The sequence below is a fragment of the Melozone crissalis genome, unplaced genomic scaffold (genome assembly GCF_028551555.1).
Source record: "Melozone crissalis strain CALT ecotype California unplaced genomic scaffold, PUWL_Pcris_2 ptg000018l_1, whole genome shotgun sequence".
In the NCBI taxonomy this organism is placed as follows: domain Eukaryota; kingdom Metazoa; phylum Chordata; class Aves; order Passeriformes; family Passerellidae; genus Melozone; species Melozone crissalis.
The window spans coordinates 42,752,660-42,774,849 of NW_026535796.1; the positions used below are offsets into that span (position 1 = coordinate 42,752,660).

Below are 22,190 nucleotides of genomic sequence, written 5' to 3' on the forward strand. Positions count from 1 at the left end.
CACTGTTGCCCTTCATTAAATTCTGCTTTCATCTAATCACTCTGTTTCAGGATGAAATAGCTCTGAAACCTGTTATCTGTCACAAAAGAGCTTGATTACTTTTATAATCTCTGTTAATAGAGACAGTTTAAAATACTATTTCCTAGAAATACTAATTGGCGGAAAATACCTCACTATTTAATATCACATTTTGAATGTTGCTAACAAAATTCACTAATGAGAAAATGAAAGAACACTTGGGCCTGGGTCATCCTCAACCAGGAATAGAGATCAAGGACACCAGCTCATGTTGTTCTGGGTTGGTATGACTCCCTAGTGGCTTTCCGTACATTCGCAGATAGTTGGAGTATCATTAGCCTCCTCTGCTCGTTTGGGGGCTAACCTGGAGACATCAGGATTATCCCTGGTATTCCCCAGTACTGCAAAGAGATAAAGAACTCAGATACTTTCCTTTAATCCACCATGAGGCCTTGTTAAACAAAAAAGGCTTGGGGAAAGAGAAGATAGACAGGTGGGAGTCAGCTCCCCTCTTAAATGAAGGGTCACTGTTTGCCAGAACAGTGATCCAGCCTCTATACAGTGACCACCCCTCACCCACAAATGATATCATTACAAAACCAGCAGAAAATTGTTTCCACCTGTCACATTATTCAGGGAGCTGGTGCCTGCACCAGAATTTAATATTGCCCAGAACTTGAATTCTAAGATCTCTTTTCAGGTACTTGTAACGAAACACACAGGAAGTGGGCATGAGAGAAGAATCCTGAAGGGAATTATTTAGCATTCTTCACAGAGGTTGAAGCTGATGAAGCTTTAAAAGTCTCCACTAAACGCAGAGATAAAAAATACATTCTTAATAACTAAATTCAGCAACAGGCCTATGTGGGACACAAAATCTGATTGTTCAGGTAAAGAGAGCTTTGTTGATGTACAACAGAACTGGTTTCAGGATATATCGGTCAGCTTAATTAATTTCCTACCTTTTGACCTCTGCGTAATTTTAAAATTTCTCTTTTTGAGTCAGTGAATTTTTTTTTAGATACAACTCTTAGCTTTACAGTTAATTCTGGTATTTTGAGAGACTGTTTTCTGTGTCAGTTATATTCAAAGGTAGAGAAAACCAACTCAAGGAACAAATTAAGATATTTATTTTTGCATTGTTACAAATTTGGGGGGGATTTTCCATTAAATGTATTTAACAGACAACCTATTTGCACTCAGGCCTTTCAGCATTTTAATTCGCTAAAATATATACTTTTGGTGCCATACAAATCATGGTTAAAAATAATTCTCAAGGACATACTGAGGGGACAAGAACTCAAGTTGAAATAGTCAATTCCCTTCAACAGTGGTTTCTATTTCATGAGATTATATTCTTTACACTAGCAAACTATATACAAACAATACCACAAACCTACCATAAGTGCAAAAATGTAAAAAATATACACAAACATATACACAAATTGCCGTCTTTCTGTCTGAGCTACCTTACAGTTAAGAAATCCAGTACAAATGCATGATTTGTATTTATGTATTTGACTTGTAAGTATCTAATATTTAATTGTAAACAAGATTCAGCATGTAGAGCAACTTAAAACAGTTGTCAGAAGCATAAATCATGAGGCCTGGAGACTGAAGAACTGTGCACACAAGGATCCAAACTGACATACGTACCCACACATTTTCTGACTTATCCTGCAGGGGCATTTAGGGTACTTAAAAGGCTTGGATGTATTCATCTACTCTAAACAAATTCTTGGATTTCATTGTTTTACAAAATACATACATCTCAATATTCAAAGAAAAACCAGCATCACATTTGCAGGTGTAGATTTCCATGTTTGGTAAGAGTGTCATGTTCATTACCTTTGAATAGCTTTTTGTTTTATTAAGAAACCTTTCTTGGCAACTCAATTAAGGAACAGTAAATGAAAGCAAGAAATGGATGTTCACAATCAACCACTTAGTGAGCAAATAGAAGCAGACACAGTCCCTTAAGCACAGATGAACTCACAGGGGATTATCTAGTGAGTCACTGACAATGCTGTTCAGTAGGAAAGGACACATAGGGCACACTGCACTGCTAAAAACCTGCAGGGTTTAGAAGAGATAGTGGAAAGAAAATGGAAGTTGCCTTTGCCTCGATGTGACGATTTGCTCCTCTCAGTCACTGCTAAGATTCTTAGCAAGAATGCTTTGTTTGTTTTACAAAAGATGGCTGTCTGTTTTTCAGGTACTTCCAGGCCACTCATCCATGTATTATTTGAAACACCTGGATATTTAATAAAACCCAGGATGACAGTTCTATTAGGATGGTGCTGAGCTAAGTAACAGGAATAGCAGTAGTAGTGTCAGAGTGTTTGGAGAGAATTAAAGCATTGTCTATGCCAGTTTAAAGCCTCTACAAATATGAAAACTGCCCATATCTATAGCAACTGATTTCAATGGAAAATTCAAGTACAAGAATTTTCTTTACAATCTCCTTGTGCTAATGGAGAATGCAGTAATGTTATCCATAATATTCCATTTCCAGGGAATATGCCCAGAGTCAAATCTCACTTTGTGTATTTTTTTTAAGTACTTGAAAACTCTTACAGTATTGAATAGAGCATTTGATGAATCCCTTCTCATACATGATACTTTTTGATTTAAAACACAAGCTGAGCCCTACAAGACACAATCTTCGCACTAGTCTTAGTGTAAAGACTAGTTTGGTAAATTCTGTGATTTTTAAGGTTTTTTTAAACATTTCAAACACTGCAACAATGCAGAATGTATACCGAAAACTAGAAAACCATTTCCAAAATAAAATGTTGAAAAAAAATTTAGAATCAATTTCACTGAGAAGCCTCAATAAAGTGCAAGCAGCAAATGAGAGGGTTTACATAGTGAAAAGTGAAGTTTAATAAATTTGTACAATCTGTATTGCTGACAATGAGAAACACTATAAAAATGTTTCACCTTGACATCATGCCCTCATATAAAAATATATTCTAGTTACCTTGCAGTATAATTAGATCTCGACAGAATTGAAAAAGAAAAAAAACACTGAAATGCTACTTCTTTTCAGCAGTGTCTGAAAGGCAGAAAATATGTAGATTTATGCTAATTAAGTGGATGAACTGGATTAGCTATTTACTAGTACTAGCTGATTACTAGTATACTAATTCCCAATGAAAAAGGTGCATTGCTACTTACTTGCATTGATTCACCACCACTTCTTGAGAAGGCATTCAGGAGGTGCCACATTGCAAACATGGAACTCATTCCTGTGCAAAATGCTCATACTTTGAGCTCTCATTAAAGCAAAGCTCTCTAATTACTGAACACAAGTATGCACTACAGCAAGTATTTTAACATCAGAAAATATTTTAGGTTATTAAATCTGCAGGTATTTTTCCTCTCAAAAGCATCTCCTCCTGCTTGCAGCAAGTAATTTAGCTGAAATAACCAGGTTTTCAGTGCACCACAACTTCAATGATTCCAGTGAATTGAAACACAACTTTATAATATTACCTGTCACCCTATGCAGGAATTTGTTTTTACCTGGAACTTTGTTTTATGAAAAATAGAGCAGACTGCAGAAGTCTTCCCAACAGAGGGGACATTTTCAAATCATTTACTGTCCAGCCAGATTCTTTGGTGTTCAGGAATACCTAGTATAGTTATCAGCATGAACAAGCAGCAATTTTTTTCCTTCATATACTCCTGCTTGTCCCTTAAGGCCCATCAGCAAAGTTTCTGCTAGAGGCAGGTTAACTGAACAAAGAATGAAAATACTTCCTCATCACCCTTTGAGACTGAAGTCTGATCAACAGCATCTGATGTCCCCCTTTCAGTGGGGATTTTACACACGGCATATGGGCAGGGTTTCCACTTATGACTAGCACAGAACTATAGCAAATTTACATACTGGCTAGTCATTTAAAGTTTCATCTACTGAAATTCAAAATTAATACTTTTCTATTCAAAAGAGTCTTTACTCTTTATTCTCCAGTTTTTGCTAATACAAGACAAAAAAAAGTTCATTATTGCACATCTATTGCCAAGACTTTCAACTGCCCCAAAATGGTGCAATGTCAGGTGCTTAGTAAAGCTCTGTGGAGACACATGTCACCTACTAAATGGTAAATAATGTCAGTACCACTTGGATTTTAGAAGCTTTGCTGTCCTTTTTTTAAAACCTCTCACCAGTCCCCAGTTTCAGTTAAAGGACCCCAAATACTCACTATCAAATAACTGATGACACACAATCTAAATTAGGAACACTTTGTGAGAGCAGCAACTTTGCAACAATATGAACTTTAAATAAAAGCAGATTACTAAAATAAAGTCTGTATAGTCTTCTAACTATGAAATTATGAAATAATTTGATTTTACTTATGATTTTTCATTCTTACAAAGAACTGTTGGTGACAATTAGAATTAACTGTTTTCCTGAACAGTAGGTATTTTTAGCATCGTAATTAGTGTAACAGTAGACAAAAAAAAGTTTTTACATATAATGAGTTTAAATAAATTTAAGACACTTTTCTGTAGGATCATCATCAAATGATGCTCTTTTCAATAATTCGTGTAAGCTTCTAAACCACATAAAGGATAATGCACATTACATTTTATTCACACTATAAAAAAGCACAATATACAGGCCATATCCTTTAAAGTGCAACACAACAGAACATTTCTGCAACATTCAGGTTCTTCAAAAACCCACAAAAGTAGGTATTTAATATTTAGGAACAAATTCTGTTCGTAGGTGTATTGACACTGAATCTAAACTCCGAATGGTTATCAAGCTTGTCCTTGCTGTAAGTGCCACGCTAAAAGCGATGCTTATGACCATTAAACAGTATTATCTTATCTGCTTCCATACTAGACAGCCTCATGTTTCATGTCCACAATGAAAGCTTTTATCCTTTAGTCAGTGAAGAGCATCTGCAGAGCCCTTTATTGAAGGCAGTTCTTTGACTATGCTCAGAAAACCTCTTTAAAGTCCACTTAGCTTCACCATACAGGCTACTGCTTCAGATGTCAAATCTACCAAGAAAAATATGGTAAATGGAGCAGAGCAAGCATGTCTCTGAGTTGGCAGCGCATGCTTCACTATGTTTGGCACTATCTACCAAATGTATTGGTAACACACAGTACAAGCACGTACCAATTCGCTTTTCACTTCATAAATATTTTTGGTTGGATGTTTTGCTACTAACAGTTGGAAAACCTCATTTGTTCCTGAGATGAGCATGACAAAACAAAGTGAGCTCCATCTAAAGCTGCCAACAGGACATTCTTCTGCATTTCCAGCCTTGCTACCTGCCTGCTGAGCCAGATTTACAAATCTCAATCCTCCCCAAGGCGCCACTTCTGAGATTCTTCTTGACGCACATCTGGCCTGATCTGGTTTCTCATGCCACCCAGGACATTGGAGGTGGCCTCTGTTGCAACAATGAAAGGTTTCACCACGGTGGGTGGGATTTGGCGGAGGACTCCTCCCACTGCTCCAGTGACTCCTCTGTTCTCATGCTCACGAGCAGCAGTCTCATAGATGGTTTGGGCTGTGTCCGTAATACCCTTTAAGAAAATAAAGGAAATCAGTTACACTAAACAAGAAAAGCAACCTCTCCTAGTTTTAAGGCAAGTTTTAAACTGCTCAGCATTCTTTTTCTTGGTGATTTGTATTATAACTGTAAAATAAAGCAATACTGATATAAATATGATTTAGTTCTTCTAATGAGGCTTAAAATAACAGATGTAAATATTTCATTTCATATGGTGGCACATCTTGTGCATAAGGGTAGAAGGTTTGGGGTACTACTGAAAAAACTACAAAATTCTCTGGAAACTCAGCTGACACCTTACATCATTGCCACTACATAAGGTGCAACAAACAAAGTATAACACAAAATATAATAAAAACAGGTCAGCATTCCAATTTATAATACCCTGTCATAGTAGAGAAAGATTTCACTTCTTTTAAATCCTGCATTATGCTTAAACTCTACTTCCCTCAGAATTAACAGCAACTGCAAAGGTGGTTGAGCAGAAAGGGAAGGGAAGGTTGGATGACAGAGCACAGGAAATCAACTTTACATGGCTCAGAATAATTGTAAGCCATCACTCAAGTCCTGTTCACACTCATCTGCCTGTCATCTTAGGTTTCTTCCTTCTTTCATTCAAGATTTCTGTTAGTTTAAGATAATTGATGAAGACAGTCTTGTTCAAAGATGAAACCTCCTTCTCCATTTGGTCAGCCTAAACTCACACCTGTTATTTTATAATGCCATTTTAGGAAATATTCTTAACTTTGGTTCCCAACAATTGCTTCTGCACTCACCTCTTTCACAACACTGTAGGCTTTGGCTACCCCCTCCCGCAGGTCGACGGGCTGAGGAGCCAAGCGATGGCGAGGGAACCGTTTGATCTTTTTTGCTTCAATGAAGGTCGGCCCTGGTGATACCATGTCATAAGCAGTTTCTGCAGCTGCCTGCACATCAGGAGCAAATGCAGAACATGTAAATTATAGCACCTGATCACAAATTTTAATACTAATAGGGTGATGTCACTGAAATAAAAGAGTTCTTATTCCATAAATAATATTCACTTGCATCAGATTACAGTTTGTACAAGAACTTCTGGAATGTGCAGCTCTAACTATACATTAATTCCATAATGAAGGAATGAATGTTGTAGGTTTGGGTGGGGTTTTCTCCCCTCCTAATTGTTGTTTCTTCAAAGGCATCCCCTAAACTGCATAAAATGCTCAAGATACAAACAGAACATTTGATCAATGGTATTTCTTACAAACACACATGTATAATCCCACTTGTGATTAATAGCACTGGTTTTCTGACTATATATGCTCAACCTAAGGCACATATATTATTTTTGCAAGATTAGGTGGTAAAAGTGTACTTTCACTGTAATTTTGTATTTTTTATATTAAGAAACATAAATTTATTAACGCTTTAATCCAAGATTCCCTTAGTATTAAATCCAGGAAGCTTTATAGCCTTTGTGTAGATCTACAGAAATAGTATTGATTTATGTTTGGGGTTCTTTTTTTAGTCTGGTTTTGTGGGCTTGTTTTTTTAAAATTAGCACAGAGAAGTTGATATTTTATAAAAAGGTAAGAATCTACTAGTGGATAACACACATGCAACAAAGAACTCATCTTTCTCAGCATGAGTGATTTTTTGAGTGACACTGAACATTTTCATTTGAAACTGTACATTGCAATGCATTAAAGATATTAAGAAACAAGCAGCAGCTTGGGTGTTCAGAAGTATTTTAACACAGTTTTCTAACCATTGGATTTGATGCCATAGTTCTCACCTCACAGACTGCTGCAAACTTTGCCCAGTCTCTGCTCTCCTATTTATACACCTGCTTTTCTTTTTTAATAGATGCTCCCTAGCATAAATCTATAGCATTAAGACATTAGCTTAATACAGAGCATTTACTAGACATGCCTCTCATTTTACATCTAACTTCAGGAGTCATACACTCTACCTGTATAGTCTGAACCATTCTGTTTGTCAGCTCCAGCGCAGCCATGGCAGTGGAAGTACCAAAAGAAGCTGCTCCTCTTTGAAAGCCTCTGACAATCCGACCGTCCTTGCGGTACTGCTCTATGGGCAGCCACACCAGGTCTTTCAGACCTTGCACTGAAAATGAAGACAACACCAAAGTCAGACAATTCTCTTACATATGCAGAATGCCTTGTAAGGAAGTGAAAACAAGAGTCAACATGGTTTGTGTTGGTTTCTTGAGAGGGGAGAAGTGTTGTTTGGTTTTTAAAGAAACAAACACATTCAAGTGTAACTGAACAAAAGTAAGAATTAACTTACCTAACTGCACAAGCGAATGCATAGGCCCTACTCCTCCCAAAATTCCTGGTAGCTGGTTTTTCTTTATATCATTAAGCCATTCACTGATGGCATAGGAGAATAATTTATCCACACCTAATAAACTAAAGTAAATACAATTATTACCTTTTTTAAACAAACAAGTCCTAATAAGATAAATGTATTCATTAGTCACTGACATAAAAGATGTCATTTAAACAAAAGGAAAGCTTCTTCAAATGTCTTTTGTTGCTGTTGGCTAAGCCATGTATTTCAATTGTATATGCTTTATAAAACAAACTCAAAACTACAAATCACATACATTTCCATAGGAAGTGAACATGAAACTAAAATGAAGAGTTTATCATCAAGAATAGCACATATATTAAATTCTGTTCTGCTTCAGAAGTTCTTGAATTATATACATTTGAAAAACACCTAGAATCAAAAAGTATCCTGGATTTTAGAAGGGTATCGTAAGATAAAATTTGCTTTACATTTGCAAATTTGCAATAGCAGTATTGATCTACATTTTGAGAAACTTACCCATGTCTATAACAAAGCCTCTTCAGCTTTAATTCTGAGCAGTTCAACTGAGCAAGCCCAATAAGAATCCCAGCTAATGTTCCCTGTAAGTGAAATATTTTGTTATCACATACATTTACTCAACCCATACAACCTGTGAGAAATAATTTCATCATCTCAACTCTTACTTACAAGTATCCTGTCTAAATATTCTCTCCCAGTCTCCCAAATGCACATGGAAACTTGCAAAAAAAGAAACTTGGCTTAACCTGCTAATCAAAAAAAACCCGGATACAAGAGGGCTTCTTCAGAAATAATAAGCTAAAATAAATTATGCAAACATAGTTCTGGCTTTAGTGTGTTCCAGACATGCTAAAGCTACCATATTTCATGTTTTGATTTCTGATATCTGGGCAAATTCAAGATGTTGCTGCTTTCCATATTTTCTTACTGATTTGCCATGATAAAGTACAAGCCTTGTGCAAATAGGATTTTTTGATGTTGGTTTCTAAACTCAGTGTAATGAAGAATGCATATTTTAACAACAATCATGGGCATGGGTATTTTTTTCACCTGTAATAGATTCTGCCATTGCCACTGAGACCCCTATGTTACTAGACTGCAAAGAAAGGAAACAAGGAGAATAAACAACAGTATTTTGTTCTGGCATCAATGAGGAAAAAATAAAATAAAATGCATGATTCTGGCATCAGACAGTGGTATCATACTTTGAGGGGCACTGCAGCTCTACACTATGATTTCAAGCCAATCATGGAGCTCACAAATGTGACATTCAAGTTCTATCCTGGATTAATCATAATTTGGGATCCATCCCTAGTTTTCCAATTAAGAGTGAAATGAGGTTAAGCTTTACCAAAATTAAGGGGAAATAAAGGGTTTTATATTTGTCACAATTGCATCATTAATGATTAGGGAGCATAAAGATATTCCCATTCAAGGAGCAGGGAGGGGAGAGCAAAACAAACAGCATCAAGTTTTTGTTCTATAGCATCAGCATTGTACACAAACCTGATCCATTGATACATGCTTGCCATGGTAATCAAGCCGTATTGGAACTTCTGATGTAAAGCGAAATTCTCTGGAACATAGAGAGGAAATATTACAGTGAGAAACATGAAAAGGAAATGAAATTATCTTTCTGAAAAGAAACTCATGGTTTCCCATTCTCCTGAACTAGGATATCATACCCTTTTCTGTAAACCATAAAGCCTTCCGCTACTGTGTTAGTACTTCAGAATAAATGTACAAAATACAGTGGCAAATTCAGCTTTTCTTGGTTTATTTACATCTATTTCAGGTTAGCATTTGTAATAAATTTTAAAGTCTTGCAAATGTGTTACTAATCCTGCAAGTGAAAATGTTAAAAAAAAACCCCAAAAACAAGCAAACACCACAAAACGATGGTTCTGTGGGCAATATTTGCTTTCTATAAGCAGCCAATAAACAAAAAAATGCACCTTGTCTGAAGGTCTGGAATAATTTATTACCACACCTTCTTAAAACTTCTTCTAACAAAAGTTTACCTGAAAAATACTGGCTGATCACTGTATGATGTTGTTTCTTGTGAGAACTGATCATCCTCTCCATTAACCACATCCATGGAATCAATGCTGCCATTTTCATTTGCTTGCTTGTGTGATGCAAAAGAAATGACTGGACTTGGTTCCTTAAGGCTGCTGACATGCCTGGGCAAACTACATGTAACTTCAGCACCAGGAGACTTTTTGACTAAGAAAAGAAGTTACACACAGGAAAGTGACTCATATTTTTCACAATGATTACAAAGAGATTGTTTTTACACAATTACTGTGTCCTTAGTAAGTTCTAATGCTTATTAGTAGGAATTAGCAGGGCAATATTTAGATTCTCTCAGTTTTTGATAGAAGTTATTACATGCAGCTGAAGTTGAGGTTAGTGCATCAGCATAAATAATGTATCTGGTTCTAACGGCAGTACTGCAGAGTGCTTCATCACCTGTGCATTTCAGCATGACACCCCAACAGAAATAGGCAAAGAAAGTACAGCTGTTAAGAAATAGCCAAATACACTTCATAGTGGAAATGTGCCTTTCAATATATACTGCTTTTGCATCAGATAATATAATTGATAACAAGTACTGCTTCAACAGCATATAAACATCATTCAATGTTTAATTTAATACCCTTGCATAGAGTATTATGTTTGTCTAATAGCTTGAAGTTGTCTAACACAGAATTCAATTTTATAAATGAGCAGGACAATGTATCAGTTTTATCTAATAATAACTCCCAATAGCATATGCAGCCCTCAATTTTTCCAGAAGCTCTTATTAAATATGCTCCAATATTGGTTCAACCTCATTTTATAAAATTAAGATTCCAGGTGTTGAACACCTTTGTTCATATTTCTAAAATAAAAAGCTTAAATACCAAAGGCTTTTGAGTTCTAAAAAAATCAGTCATTAATGTTAGTGCTCAAACCCCAACACAAGTTTTTATACACACAAGATCCACATGTGAATTTATAGACATGTACCCAAATTAAAGGACAAAGAAGCAGCACTTTTATTTTAGATTTGTTTTAGAAATATACCTTCAGGATCTGGAGTAACTAAGAGTTCTACTTCTGTAGAAAGGCTAGTGAAAAAGTCCTTCAGGAAAAACAAGGCATCCTAATGGCAAAAAGTAAAATACAATCAGGTTAAAAAAATACAAAGACCTAATTCTCTACAAACATTATCTACAATTCCAGCTCTATTTCTATGCAGACATAAAACAAACCTTTTATTTCTTTTTGATCCTTTCACATATGTATAAACCACAATGAAATCTAGGACAGAAACCAGGAAGTCCCTCTTAGCCTCTGCACCCTGTTCCATATAACAGGATTTAATGATCTATCTAGCTTGGCCTTAAAAATTCAGGATTATTTTCACCATTTCTACTCTCACTTTGGAGACTGTTCCAGAACTGAGTTCCAGAACTCAGTTATAAACTTTTCTCTGATTTGCAGCAGAAGGTATTTAAATAAAGTTTATATTCCTCTCTAGTACTGTCAAAGTCAACCAAATCATTACAAATCAGGATTCCTCACTGCTTCATTAAAAGTTATTGATATCTATGGTATTCATGTCTTAATAATGCCATAAAGCTATTACACCCCAGCTTTCTTTTCACACAGATGCATTACATTGGTGCTTTATTCATCCTATCATTGATGACAACTGGACTTTCTTTTCCATTTTGACTTCCAGCTGATAAGACCGACAGCTTAAGCAGTAATAACAAGTATTTCTAATAACTGCATGCTGCCCTGTACTTCCAAAAAAGCTGTGGTTAATTTCATAGAAGTTGTAAAGGTAAATTTTGTTTATAGTACAAAACATAAAAGACTTTAAAAGTAACCAAGAAGCAACATATTTCCTCCCTAGATGGCAGCATTTCCAGGCCATTGTTTCCTAGACAAAATTATTGCACACTACACAGAGCTCAGTTTTGCTAAGAGTGAAATGAAAACCTGGTCTCTAATGTGTGTTGAAAGAAAGGTATGGAAATCCTAATTATGCTCCTAAAAAATCCAAACCCCACGTAGCTCTCTGAAGATGACAAATTAAGGAAGAAATGCTTCGACAAAGAGTAATAACTGCACTTCACATTTGCCAGCACAAACATATAGAGCTCTTACTGCTTTAGAAAAACCCCAGTGTTTCTTGACTATATCAAAAATACCTTGCACAAAGCCCTGCTAAAGAAAGTAAAACAATTTCCGCTCTTCCTGCCACTGCAGTTGATAGCAAGACAAAGCCTTCAGGTTACAGTAGCATTTCTCAAGTGTCAAGTGCCCTTGACCAATACGACGTGAACCACTTCAGGATTAATGATTAATCTTATTCAATTAAAAACAATGAAGTCACTTCATGAACAAACAAAACCAGATCATTCAAGATTAAGTAGTTATTTTTAAAAGTTGTGACTCCAAACCCTTTGAGATTATCAGAAGTTCCAGGAGAAAAACTTACTGAGAAAATAGTTTTGTCTAAGATATTCTTGGTTTTTAAATAAATAAAAAAAATTGTCTTTGTAATAGCCAGAGCAGAAGGCAAGTTCTAGCATGGATATAAATGAAACAATAGAGATCCAAAGATTAAATAAAAAAGGTATCACACCAAGAAAATGTAAACTGTAAAATATGCACCATGGCTACAAGTATCTAGTTAAAAGAAACCCCAGGTAACATTCAATAAAGAAAAAAATGATTTTATTTTTTGCCCTGGCACAACCAACCTGGTCAATATTGAGGCGAAGTGGCATTAGTGAAACACGTAAACAACATTCCTGTGGGGATCTGCCAGACTCTGGACGGACATGTAAAGCTTTAACTGTTAACTGAAAAAAAACAACAAGAGAAAAAAAAGTACTAACATTCACAATTATTAAATCTCAGAACACCAGCTAGGAAAAATTTTTACTGCTAAATCTCTGTATTTAGTAGTATGATTCCACTTAGCAATTACAGTATTGGATAAAAATTTCCACTGAATGTTATAAAAAAATTAAGTTAAAAGAAATCCCCCCCAAAAAATTACTAAATCCTTTATAAAACCAGTAAGACTACTGGTTACCATAAAAATACAAATCTGCATTTGAAATTGTGAAAGCTACCAAAGTAGTCCTGCACATCTGGTTTTTTAAACTAACAATCTCAAACCCATTAATACCTGACATGCTGACATTCAAACTGACTTTTGAATTAGCCTTAATATCTACAAAGAGTCAAGCAAATAACTATCAACAAATGATATTACTTCAATGTTGCGCGAGCTCATGTTTCCGCTTCTGCAAGATTAAGAAGTGCACATTGCCCCCACAATGATAATTCTCACTGTAATTGTAAGAAATTAGCATTTCATAGCTATACCATGTTTGAATGTGCTTTTCTGGGCATCTCCTTACTGCAGTAGAGATAGAGGAATTTATTCATTTGTGACGTAGCTAAGCGATCTCTGATCTCCAGGTCTTGAACAATAAAAACTTGTCGTGACACTGGCTGCTCCAACAGACAGGATTCACCTTCTGCTCCACCTGGAGGATACACCTCATGCTGGAATTTCACCTTTTGAAAAGAAAACCAGCATAATCAGCTTCATTGAAAAACACCATTTATCAACAGATTAGTTCTTTAAAAAAATAAACAAAAAACAGGGAAGTATACCACATATAAGAACTTATAAAGCTGTCTACTATTTTAAATTTACAGAAATACTATTAAGATTTCTGAACACTATTCAGGTTTTTACATATCTAGCAGTAGAAATCTTCCCATTTCTAGTTGCATAATTATTTGCATTTTAGCATGCAAATTCAAGGCAAAACAAACAGTACTGACCCTTTGATAAGGAAATCCTACTGCCATAAGATAGGGAATGAATTCCCCCTTTTTTTTTAATTGACTCAGCTATTTCCTCTCAATCCTGACATCTTTCTTACTTCATAGTGAAGCCTGTACCAGACAATCTTCCAGTTCTTGAATCTTGCACTCTCTTACTTAAGAAAAAAATGTTTTTTCCCTACCAACTGACTTCTCAAGTGACTCCATATAAAGCTAATTCAGCATTTTTCCTCAATTCTAAGTTATGCAGCTCTCATTTCCAGCTGTGGTGACCCACAGACCATCACCCGCTGCTCTCCAGATCCCGCACATCCCGGCCGGCAGTGAACGCTGCTGGGCACACACAGAGAGCGGCAGCGGCCCCTGCCGGCCCCGCGCTGAGCCCCAAGGCAACACCGTCTGTGACACCTTTTACTCTCCTTCATTGCTTTAAACACTACTGCTCAGCCGTGTAACAAGTTAGGGGTGCAAGTAGGGGAAAAAATCTTTATACTGCTTCAGTGGTAACATCAACTCTCATTAAATATCTGCAAATTGAGAGACAGCTATCATTCTACATATGACGTTTTCCAGGTGGAATATTAAATGCTTCCCTTTCTCCTTTTGTTTATTGTAATGTCATGTTTTTTCTAGAAAATGCTAACCTAAGCATTACATATTTCTGGCAAGCTTGAGGTGTTAATGGGATGAATTTTAAGTTTCAGAAATGCACATAGACTATAAAAAGGCCTTTATTTTTATTTAATGCCTTTCATGTTTATGGAAACATCTGAAAACATCTTATTTTAAAAAGATTCTGTTATTGATCCATTTAACATGAAATATGTTTAACTCCTTGCCAATATTATTCACAGCACCAGAAAAAGCATTTAGTTCCTATGTTAGAGCTAAGCACAGCCTAAAAACAGCTGTAAGATACTTATGCCTGAAGGGTGCTAAATATGTTAGGGGAAACACAGAAACAATACTCTGATATAATCAGATGTTATTTCATACCCAATTATCAAATTGATACACTGAATATTCTCAAAATATCTACGTCTTGCTTATTTTGTTAGAACACCTAATTTCATAACAGGGATACCTATTCAGAATGGAACTAAAGAGAGGAACACAGCAGTTGCAAAACTTGGTTATAATAAACAAAAGCTTTTAAGAATATTGTGATGGACATCCTCCATCTTTAGAAACAAGCTTATTCAGAAAGAAAATACTATGCTAATACTAATTTGTTGAACAAATTCTACATTCATCACCAGCAAAGTGATTGCTTAGATGTAGATACTGTTGAAAGAAATAGTACTGAACTCTAATGGAAAGGTGTTTTCAAAGGAGTATAACATGTAAAGATATCCACAGAGAGAGTCATGGCTGAAGCTGTTTCTGCTACTCACCTTGCTTAATTGTATTTCCATTAGGAAATCTGGGTTTCTTCCTCTTCCTCCACATGCTGTATTCCGTCCATGCCTTGTTGGTGTATGAGAAGGAGAACTATGGGGACTTCTGGGGAAATCAAAAGGAAAAATACTTTTGCAGATTAAAGTTATCTCACTGTTAATCTAAAACTAAATACACTAGATGTAAGTTCTTACTATTTTAATTATATTACAAAAAACTGAAATTACATTACTGTTAAGCAAGTAATTTCTTTTTGTTCAAGTAAAATACATCTAAGCAGAATGCCAGGTGCATGTATCCCAATACCAAATTAACATTCATAAAACATTTCCTTAGTTTTGGCTGTAATAATTTTATTCTCTAGCTCACATGATATCCTGTAAATCTTACACTTATGCTCCTTAAGTCCTGATCTCTTTAGGAAAATTTGACTACCAATATTACCCTAAAACAAAATCCATCCCTCCACCCCCCTCTAAAAATCAGCAAAATCAAACCAAGCTTGTCCAGGCTAAGACACAGGAAAAATACACTCTGTGGAGTGGAACTGAGTGAGAATCTGGATGGTCTTTAAGATCCATCCCAATCCAAATCATTCTATGATTGATTCCTTGTGAGAAGAGAGCCAAGAAGCAAGCAAGGGGGACTTGTGATTGAACAGTAAGATTCCTCCATATCAAAAGAAAAGAAAGTATTTCTGAATTTTCTAATCCACATAATTAGATGAAACACTTACATGAAACTTTTAGCTGGAGAAGTTGGTGGTGCAGCCCCAAAATCCCTTCCACCATAAAGATGCCAAATAAGAGATATTTCCTTTACAACATAGCGTACCAGAGGAACAGGAAAATGAAGCGGAGCTTTGCTTGTATCTGTTTTTTTTATGGGTTGACTGAAATGATTCTCCTTTATGATAATTGCATCATCAACCATTATTTTTATAACTGGCTCTTCCTCTTTTTCCTAATTAACAAAAAAAAAACATATAGCATTGAGAAGGGGAGATCATCTTTATTGAGATGTCCAATTCCTTCCTATGCAAAGGAAAATTTTCTGTATTGTCTTCTAAAGCTTATACAACATATGATCAGTTTAGAAACGTTTCTTATAAACTACAGACAAAAGCAAGTAGAACCTGTGAAGTAGTTAAAAACAGCAATAAAAAACCCCAAACCAAAACAAAAAACTTCCCCACTCAAACTATAAACAAAACTAAGTACTAGTTGAAAGCAAGCAGAAAACCACAGAAGAGCCCAGGCCACCCTATTAGCACTTCTGGAAACAAACAAGCTCAACTATAACTGGGAAAATGCAGCTTCTAATCAGGGACCAAAGAACTGCTTCTGTCTATTAGGAAGAATACCACCAGACAACATGCAGAGGACAGACATTGCTGTAAAAGTGACACAAAAATTTATGTCTGAGGTTTGGCAAGGATTTTAGATCCTTAGAAACACTGAGAGCTTAGATTAAGAGAAAAGAACAAAAGATTAGAAGATGTGCAAAGCTGCTGTTTTGATAAATGCTGGTTTTTGCTTAACACTTTTTTTGCTAATTATGCCATTATTTTAAGTTGATATGACAATCATTAAACATGACTAAAATGTAGGAAAACTGCCAATGTTTAATGTAACACTCAAATGAAAGAACAATAACATAGTGCTGAGATATAGAAAAATCGTATCTATTTGAAAATACTTACTCTCATTCCTAATAGCAATAATGCATGAATTCCCTCCAAACAGAAAAGCATCACTAAGCAATCACAGAAATCTATGATATCTTATTTACCCAGGCTTTACATAAGCTTTTCTCTAATTCAGTTTATATATGGATTTTTTTTTAGTAATTTTCAAAGGATCTTACAGCAACAGCAACTTTAGGTGCAAAAAGAATGCAGAAATCATCACTTTCTGCTGGAACATCTCCCATGGCCTCACTTATCAGGTGATGAGTAAATGAAGCATAAGTGGGACTTGGCTCTTGTGAGACATTTCCACTTTCATCTGGAAACAGGAAGAGATCTGAGCAAGATGGCTCCTGAGTTTGAGATTTGTCATCAAAAACTCCTGGGAGTTGAAGGAGAGTGGAGAAAAAACATGTTTCAGTGGAAAAATCCTTACAAAATATGAAAACTAAGTAAACTCATGTTTGCTACTTCAATTATATCAAGGAAATTTGCTCATTATATCTTGAATCAATTAATACTATAAATAACATACAATTCTCAAGTTTCTTATTCTGGTAGTAAGACCACAGCATCAAAACCTTTCAGTACCACAGAGACTGCTCACCCTCTACCACAGAAAAGAAGACCAGAGATCATGGAAATAGTAATGGAAATCTACTTGCAGTAAAAAATCCTTATCAAATTTAAACTTGAATTACACTCTAGCCATGATACAGAAGCCGTAATCCTGTGATAGAATAAGGTAGTTGATTTCATCTGCTAATTGAAAAAATTCTTTATAGTTAAAAAGTTCTTCCTGTGACTTGAAACTGTACCTTCTTCCTGGACCTCTCTGACATACAGAAGAGAGGTCTTTATTCCTCCACACTAACTTATATTCCTACAGAATTTGGAGTCTTGACAGAGTCCCAGAGACAGATTTCTTCCCTGCTGCTTTCAGTAGCTCAGTAATGTATATTTTCGACTAGAATATCAAAGTACTTCTGCATTACTATTATTAAAAGCAAGAATCTGTTCCATAGTTTGAAGACTTCAGACATCCTAAGTACCTGGTCCCATTCTTATTGCAGCATCTCTATATACACAAAACTTTCAATCCCACTTTCTTTCCAGAAAAGTTGTACTTTATATGCAGGGGTATGCCTTCAGGGGATGCTCACCATTAGACTCTTGCTTGATGGCAGAAGCAGTCTGTTGAGTCTCAATTTCTTCCATGGCATCACTCATCAAATCCCGTAAAATCTGCTGCTCTGACTCAGCAAGGCCTGGTCCGTGGGAAGATGGTTGGCTAAAGGTCTCTACCTGTAGGAGAGGAACTATACATAGTTACATCTCAAAAACAACAAATGTCAAAAAATATTTTGCTGGAACAGTTCGCTTCACAGCTCTTAAACTGTGAGAAGAAAACCCTTAACTAATTAAATACTCAAGTGATCTGAAACACCAAGCTGGATGATTCATTCATAAAGTAGCTTAGAACATTATGGTTCAGGGTATTTAGGTCAGAGTACCTGGACAGCTCATGTATGTCCTGGAATTTTCTTCTTTAGATAACAATGAAGTACAAGAGGCAAACAGCATAATGTTTTGAAATATGTAGTGACCAAAGCAGGAAAAAAATACTATTTTAACTCTGAAATATATTTTAAATTAGATACAACTGGTACAATTTGATACAATTTCTTTGCAGAAAATCTCATATTATTTGTAAATAGAATAGGGATTAAAATAAAATATATTACCAAGAATCAGAAAGTTAAGCTGTTATCATTTTGCCATTCTAATACCTTCATTTTTGGCTTGCTAACTCCACGTTTAACCTCTGTCTTAGCAGGTGGATGTAAATCACCATAACTTGCAATATATTGGATGAGATTCATTAGTGCAGCACACGAATCAGAGCAGGTACGGATATGGATTACATCACTGGAACAGTGCAGCTCAAAACGAGGTTTAGTCTAGATAGCAACAATGAAAAAACAATAAACTTCAAATTATCCTGAAGTTCCATAAAAATGACATATACACAGCTATTTTTCAATTATTTTACTTAACTAGTCAAAAAATTAGTTAAAAAATACAAGTAAACTGAAAAACCTTCTTTGATTTTAAGTATAATAAAGTAATTTTCAAATCACAATCTCTCCTGAAGATTTTATATTTTGTTTGTGATTAAATACTTACTCTTTCTCCCTCGGAATCAGATTTTACTGTTGTAATGGTTAGTTCCAGCAGTCCCATATCCATAACACGAACATAATCTGAAATATGATAATTTAACATTACTAAGAAAATAGCAAAACCCTATATATGTACAGTTCTAAACCCATTAAAACTAGCATGAGCTGTAAAGGAATCAAAGCCTTTCATATCTCTGCATTTCCTTCTTTTATGAGGATTACTTTCAGAGTTCAAGTTTCATCCACTCAAATGAAGAACTTGAACCTTTTCAGTCCAATGTATCACTCCCACTACCACATCTGTGTGCAGTGTAATCTTTTAAGATATTTACCTTCATCCCATCTGTGTGAGTTAGAGAAACCAAGGCACACAGAAGCTGAATGACTAAACATTCTATCAGTTTTTAGCTGAAGTGAGAGAGAACACATGTTCATACTGCACTAATCTTTCAGTGACATGAATAACTTATTTGTCCTCTTTTGTTGTTTAAACAAAACAGGCAAGCCTTTACTGTGCCCCCTACTAGAGATCTCTTACCTAAGCTAAATACAGGTTTGTGGGCACAAGGTTTCATTATTTCTCCAACTCATTTAGTAAATATTGATTCAAGTTCCTCAGTCCTTAAAAGTTCTTATTATTTCAATGAGATCAACCCAGCTGGTATAATTCTTTTCAGAACCTACAACTCTCTGCCATATAGCACCTTTCAAGTTCAACTATTTATATCTCATCAGGTCTCTTTTCTACAAAAATTTCTTTCTGTGAAACTCCAGATTTTTAAACATAGGCTTTTTCAAATACCCATTTGTATTTGTATATTTGTATAAAACTGTAACAAGATACCAGAGGAATTGCAAGGTGCTCTTCTCTGACTTCTGGATTCACAAATGCAAACCAGAGCACTCAGATTTTTATCAAGATTGCACTATTCTCTCATAGTCTACTTTCTGCTTCTTATCTTCTCAGTCCTCTTCTTAAATAACCTTTATATATGCTGAATATGCCTGTAATTTTGTTTCTTTAGGCTCTGTAATTGATTAGTCACATCTAAAACTTCCTTACCTCTATGGAGGTTCACCATGACAGTGTTGCACTTGTCAGACAAATGCAAAGCAGCTTCATCTAAAATTATCCTAAGAGATAAAAACAAGATGAAATAAAAATGCTTAGAGAAATGCTGTGCATTTAGTAAGCCAAAAGAAATTAGTATATAAAAAATATTTTAAAACACAAATATACCAAGCATATCTTAAATTCAAACTCTTCACTTTAGCCTTTCATAATTTTCAAATCTATAGACAATTAACCACTCTAACATATTTTCCCCATTGCTAATTACATATTTTTTACGTTTCAATTTATATATTTGATCCTACCTAGAATAAGAAATAATGCCTTAAGCTTTAACATTTATTTCTGTCTTTTTTCTCTAAACAAAGTTAACAGGACATTTGTTTTGATCACTTAAAAGGTTTAATCAATAAAAATAATCAACTTGGTAGATATTTCACAACAGAACAGGTAAAACAGAATGAATATTCAACTGAAGTTGCAAGAAAATTATTAGAAGTTACAGGAATTTTCATTAGCCGTTAAATATTCAATTAATTAAAACACTGTTGCCAAGTAACAAAATATAAGAAATCTTAAGGTCTTACTAATCCATAAAATAGACATAACTTCATTTCAGGACATTGCAATCTTATTAAAAATGCAGAATTGCTTGTTTTTAAAGGAAGCAATCCAACTAAAAAGTATAAATAAACAAAATTCTTTAACCTAATAAAACAGAAGAATTACATGTGAGCAAAGTGTATTTCAAAAGCCAGAAACCAGTGTGATCATTTATACAACATGAAAGCTTCTGAGGTCAAAAAAGCAGACAGGCATTACAAGTTTTACAGGAGCTTACATGATTCATAATAATTTAAATCATACCTGAGAGTAGAAGAGGATTTATCTACTGCAACACTGCTGGAAATGCTGAAAGTTTCAACAGTAAGGAGAGATCTGACTGGCAAAAACAAGGGCCTAATAACAAATTGGAAAAACAAATTAGTGCTCTGTACCTATGTGAAGTTCACTCAAAGCCTTACAGATTACCTAACTCCATCTTCCCAGACCTAGGCAAGTCATATCCTACTTTAAATTCCTTCTAGTTAAAGGATGTCTGTTAAGTATTTTTTCCAAAAGTGCCTAAATAACTATTATTTATAGTATGCAAATTTGAACATTCCTGAAGAGCAAGTATACAGCTGCAGTGTCAATGACACACTTACATTTTACTTACCTGTAATCAAGAGCACAACTCCACAGATGCACATGAAAAGTTGTAATTGTAGCTGGAGGACTATATCCCAGAACAGGCTCATCAGAAATATTCAAAAAATATAAAATCTAAAAATCACAAAAAATAAATACCTCAGTATCTGTTAAATTAACAAACAACTACACATCACAAAAGGGCAAAAAGGAAGATCTGTAACAGGCATGACAATAAAGATGCTTGCTCAAGATCTTTATAGAGAGAAGCATAGAATATAAACAACACAAAAAAAAAAAAACAAAACATAAAACCTGCAGCTTCAAAGGTATGGAAAAGACCAATCCATATGCATTCAAGTGGCTCCTTGTAATAAAGCTTCACAATGTATTTCACTGCCCAAATACAGCCTTATTCATCCCTCTTTGTAGTGTTTCCATTTTCCTTGCTCTCTCTCTGAAAAGTTAACTTTTAGTTAACTCTACATTGCTGAAGGTATCTTCAAGTCTTTCTTGAGGGGTGGATATGGGAAATACACTCAGAACCATGTGCACATTCATTGTATAAACAGCTTTTTCTTGTACTACCACATAAAAATAGCTGCTATCCTCGTAACATCTGTCATAGTTCCCTCTTGAATATGTTATACTATAGAAGTTCTTAAAATATTCCAGGCCTGGGGTATACCATCACTGCTAGTCTTTTAATTTTTTCTTCTAACTACCTTTTTGGACAATTTTTATTTGATCCCTCCCCCTCCAAAAAAGATTGCCTGTGATGCACTTGGAAATGTTACTTGAGAAAAATTTCACAGAGCAAAGAAGCAACATGGTGTAAAGCAGGCTACACAAACCATGGGAATATTATACTGAGGAGAAAATAAGGGCACAGCAGAGTCCAA

At 35.2% G+C, this 22,190-nt stretch overlaps 1 protein-coding gene across 2 annotated transcripts in view; it reads right to left on the reverse strand.

Annotated features, from left to right (window-relative positions):
• Positions 1 to 1,318: 1,318 nt before the first annotated feature.
• The window catches only part of ATG2B (autophagy related 2B), a 44,671-nt gene continuing 23,799 nt past the window's right edge, over positions 1,319 to 22,190 (reverse strand). For both annotated transcript variants that reach the window (XM_054275189.1, XM_054275188.1), the window contains exons 24-42: positions 21,317 to 21,423; positions 20,965 to 21,057; positions 20,089 to 20,159; positions 19,030 to 19,106; positions 18,633 to 18,803; positions 18,006 to 18,147; positions 17,022 to 17,224; positions 15,892 to 16,118; positions 15,152 to 15,260; positions 13,287 to 13,481; positions 12,653 to 12,754; positions 10,962 to 11,040; positions 9,914 to 10,118; positions 9,399 to 9,468; positions 8,391 to 8,473; positions 7,848 to 7,969; positions 7,510 to 7,664; positions 6,335 to 6,484; positions 1,319 to 5,571 (exon numbers count right to left, since the gene is read on the reverse strand). In XM_054275189.1, the coding sequence (XP_054131164.1) occupies positions 5,341 to 5,571; positions 6,335 to 6,484; positions 7,510 to 7,664; positions 7,848 to 7,969; positions 8,391 to 8,473; positions 9,399 to 9,468; positions 9,914 to 10,118; positions 10,962 to 11,040; positions 12,653 to 12,754; positions 13,287 to 13,481; positions 15,152 to 15,260; positions 15,892 to 16,118; positions 17,022 to 17,224; positions 18,006 to 18,147; positions 18,633 to 18,803; positions 19,030 to 19,106; positions 20,089 to 20,159; positions 20,965 to 21,057; positions 21,317 to 21,423 (2,592 nt within the window). In that variant the 3' untranslated portion in view covers positions 1,319 to 5,340. The remainder of the gene's footprint in view (positions 5,572 to 6,334; positions 6,485 to 7,509; positions 7,665 to 7,847; positions 7,970 to 8,390; positions 8,474 to 9,398; positions 9,469 to 9,913; positions 10,119 to 10,961; positions 11,041 to 12,652; positions 12,755 to 13,286; positions 13,482 to 15,151; positions 15,261 to 15,891; positions 16,119 to 17,021; positions 17,225 to 18,005; positions 18,148 to 18,632; positions 18,804 to 19,029; positions 19,107 to 20,088; positions 20,160 to 20,964; positions 21,058 to 21,316; positions 21,424 to 22,190) is intronic.